Below are 4,102 nucleotides of genomic sequence, written 5' to 3' on the forward strand. Positions count from 1 at the left end.
GGGGGTATCTGTTATTCTGTATATAAACCCCCCCCGAACCCCTCGATTAGATTCCAGTCTGTAACTCAAATCCAAGTATCTGTTTTTTTTGTATCTAAAGCAACCTGGACTCCTCAATTACACTCTGTATCTAACCCCATGCTGTCCCTGTCCTGGGAGTGTTTGATGGGGAGACAGTGTAGACGGAGCTTTACTCTGTATCTAACCCCGTGCTGTCCCTGTCCTGGGAGTGTTTGATGGGGAGACAGTGTAGATGGAGCTTTACTCTGTATCTAACCCCATGCTGTCCCTGTCCTGGGAGTGTTTGATGGGGAGACAGTGTAGATGGAGCTTTACTCTATATCTAATCCCATGCTGTCCCTGTCCTGGGAGTGTTTTTTCGGGGGACACTGTAGAGACAGCCTTACTCCGTATCTAACCCCGTGCTGTCCCTGCCCTGGGAGTGTTTGATGGGGACAGTATAAAGGGAGCTTTTACTCTGTACCTGACACATTGCTGTCCCTGTTCTGGAAGTGTGTGGTGAGGGGTCAGTGTAGAGGGAGCTTTACTCTGCACCTAACCCCGTGCTGTCCCCTGCCCTGGGACTGTTTGATGGGGCAGACAGTGTAGAGGGAGACTTATTCTCTATCTAACCCTGTGCTGTCCCTGTCCTGGGGAAAATGGTGGACACATGACGGTTTGTGGAGGGGGTGGGCAGCAGTGAGGTGGGCCTGACTCCTTGCATTTGGCGGCTCCGACCTCAAGATTGCGCTACATGGTGACGGGACAGGACCCTGTGCTCCCTCTCCCGCTGCGCTCCCACAACACTCACGGGTATCCAGAGTAGGCCCAGAGAGATGCCTCATCTTGACTTCCCCAACATCATTTCATCCCGTTGAGAACGGCTACAGCTGCCTCCGCTGCTCTCTGCGCCGTCTCACCCCCTCACTCAGCCGGCCTTTCAACAGCTCGTAACTTGGCAAAGTACTTTAATAAATATATTTGCTGAATTATACAGTCCGCATATTAATTAGTTAAATATATGTTTTCTTCTTTAAATATACATTCAGTCCAAAAAAGAAACGTGAGCCTCGCGAGAAATCTCTCTTTCACTCTCCTTGTTTGTGTTAAGCTCCAACATGGGGCTGGCGAGGCACGTTTTGTTTTGTGAGGATGAGGCAGAGTACCTGCCCTTCCCTAGGCCCTTGTCTCCCAGGGCCTTCGTGCAACACAGTATCAGAGTTTTGTTTCTCTCTCAGTTTAAATTTGTCGCGTTTCTGTGTATTAAAAAAGGAGGGGGAAAAGAGTCCCAGAGTTTCTCCCTCGGGAAGGGGAGGGAGGGAGGGAAGGAGGAATATTAGCATGAAATCGAGACCGGAGTTAAGGACAAAGTCAGGCCTGCTCCCAGAGGCCTCAGTAAGTTCTAGTAGGCCCAGTAGGTGGGAGTAGGTCTGGGTTGTTGTGAGTAGGGCCAGCATAGGTGTGAGTGTGCCGGGGTAGGTGTGAGTAGGTCCAAGTAGGCCAGGGTCGATGACAGTAGACTTGGGTAGGCCCAAGTTGGCCGGCATTGGTGTGAGTAGTCCAGTATAAGTGTGAGTAGGCCCAAGTAGGTCAGGGTTGGTGTGTGTACGCATGAACAGGCAGGTCTGGTGTGAGTAGGCCAGGGTAAGGTCAGAAGTCGCACGACACCAGGTTATAGTCCAACAGGTTTATTTGACCATAACCTGGTGCCGTGTGACTTCTGACCTTGTCCACCCCAGTCCAACACTGGCACCTCCACATCTAGGCCAGGGTAAGTGCGAACAAGGCTTGAGTAGGCCAGAGTTGGTGTGTGTAGGCCCAGGGTAGGGGTGACTAGGCCCAGGTAGGCCGGGGTTGGTGTCAGTAGGCCAGGAGAAGTGTGAGTAGACCTGAGTAGGCTGGGTAGGTTTGTAGAGGCAGGGGTAGGTGGCTAGACCTGAGGTGGCTGGGTTAATGTGGGTAGGTTGGGGTAAGTTTGTGGAGGCCTGAGTAGACTGGGGTATATTTGAGGAGGCCGGGGTAGGAGACGACAGGCCTACATTGACCGGGGTAGGAGAGGACAGGCCTGTGTAGACCGGGGTAGATTTGAGGAGGCCGGTGTAGGTTTGAGGAGGCCGGGGTAGGAGAGAACAGGCCTGTGTAGACCGGGGTAGATTTGAGGAAGCCGAATTAGGAGAGGACAGGCCTGTGTAGACCTGAGACCCTCAGAATTCAGCTGAGGTTCCTGCTTCCTGATGCTATGCCACCATTTTTGAAGGGAGAGGGGCTGGTGTCAGAACCTCCAAAGGGAGTGAGGTTAAAGAATACCATGCCCCCTCAAAGCCTGCCCAGCCGACCTCCCCACGCGCCCCTGCTTCAAACCACTCACCCCACCCCCACCGTCAGTCCCCCACAGCTTGGTCCCTGGCCAGCCCCCGCCCAGAGCCGCTCCGTTCACACCACTGTGCTGATTCGGTTGGCAGGTTTGGCCTTGACCCCAGTGGAGACCTGACTGCTCGGGGGCCCGACCAGTGTCTGCTGAGGGTGTGGGTGAGGAGGCAGGGGCGAGAGGGGCAGCAGCGGTGAGTAGGGGGAGTGGGGGGACTGCGGGGTGAGGGGTGTCAGGGGTGTGAGGGGGGTGAGGGGCGAGTGTGGGGTGAGGGGCGAGAGGGGCGAGTGAGGGGAGAGCTGGGGTGGCAGTCCATGCTGTTGTTGCTGTGCGTGTTGCTGTGCATGTTGCTGCTGCAATGCATGCTGCTGTGCATGTTGCTGCTGCAATGCATGTTGCTGTGCATGCTGTTGCTGCAATGCATGTTGCTGTGCATGCTGTTGCTGCAATGCATGCTGCTGTGCATGTTGCTGCTGCAATGCATGCTGCTGTGCATGCTGTTGCTGCAATGCATGCTGCTGTGCATGCTGTTGTTGCTGTGCATGTTGCTGCAATGCATGCTGCTGTGCATGCTGTTGCTGCAACGCATGCTGTTGCTGCAACACATGCTGTTGCTGCAACGCATGTTGCTGTGCATGCTGTTGCTGCAACGCATGCTGTTGCTGCTGCAGGGCGTGCTGCAGAGTGTGGTGTGCCAGAGGATGCTGCTTGAGGGTGTGCCCAGCTAGCGTGTGCTGCGCGGGTGCTGTCCCTCCATGGTGCAGGGTGTGTTGCCCCCCTGGGTGGTACTGCTTCTGCAGTTGCCCTGGCATTGCTCCTGGGTGCTGTTGTGCCTGTCCATACTGAGCCATAGCGTAGGCGGGGAGCTGGTGAGGGGCCAGGGGTGACTGGGGAGAGCTGACTGGAGGACGAATGGTGTGGGTCATGGGGGCACGGGGGAGCAGGGGTGGTAGGTTGGGTCTCTGCCTGCACTGGCGCTGGAGGGTGACGTTGGCATGGGGCAGGGTCGGCTGTGAGTGGAAGCGATGGTGATAATAATACGGTGGTGGGGGCTGGCAGTACTGAGCATGCAGTACCTGAATCTTGGAGGGGACCTCGGATTGCCCGCCCTGGAGCTGGTAGGCAGCCTGGTAGGAGGAGGAGGTGGTGGAGGACTGCCCTCCCCCAGCCAGCAAGTGTGCGTGTGCTCCCTGCTTGCCCCGCCTGCTCCCAAACAGGGAGCCCAGGAAGGAGGTAGAGTTGGAGAGCTGTCGGTGAGGCCTCATGGTGGAATCCTCTTGGATGGGCACAGGCCTTGGCGGCACTCGGGGACTGCTAATGATGGACCCCTGCGAGGGAGAGAGGGAGGGAGGGGGGAAGGGGAGAGGGAGAGGGCGAGGGAGAACGGGAGACAGACAGTGATGGGGAAGGAGGGACAGTGAGGGAGGAGGGGGAGAGAGAATGAGGCAGAGAGAAAGAGAGAGAGAGTGAGGGACAGGAAGACAGAGGGGTATGGGAGGGGGAGAGTGAGGGAGGGGGAGAGTGAGGGAAGGGGGAGAGAGAGGGAAGGGGGAGAGAGAGTGAGAGGGAGATAGAGGGAGAGAGGTATGGGGAGGGGGAGAGTGAGGGAGGGGGAGAGAGAGTGAGAGGGAGATAGAGAGAGAGAGGTATGGGGAGAGGGAGACTGAGGGAGGGGGAGGGGGGGAGAGTGAGAGGGAGATAGAGAGAGAGAGGTATGGGGAGGGGGAGAGTGAG

General features: G+C 56.7%; 1 protein-coding gene across 1 annotated transcript in view; it reads right to left on the minus strand.

Annotated features, from left to right (window-relative positions):
- Window positions 1-281: 281 nt before the first annotated feature.
- LOC125482713 (IQ motif and SEC7 domain-containing protein 2-like) overlaps window positions 282-4,102 on the minus strand; it is a 4,979-nt gene continuing 1,158 nt past the window's right edge. Inside the window, exon 2 of the mRNA XM_048594842.1 lies at window positions 282-3,696. Within this exon, the coding sequence (XP_048450799.1) occupies window positions 2,434-3,696 (1,263 nt within the window). The 3' untranslated portion in view covers window positions 282-2,433. The remainder of the gene's footprint in view (window positions 3,697-4,102) is intronic.

This window comes from Rhincodon typus, unplaced genomic scaffold (assembly GCF_021869965.1).
Source record: "Rhincodon typus isolate 14 unplaced genomic scaffold, sRhiTyp1.1 hic_rhity00015702, whole genome shotgun sequence".
NCBI lineage: Eukaryota > Metazoa > Chordata > Chondrichthyes > Orectolobiformes > Rhincodontidae > Rhincodon > Rhincodon typus.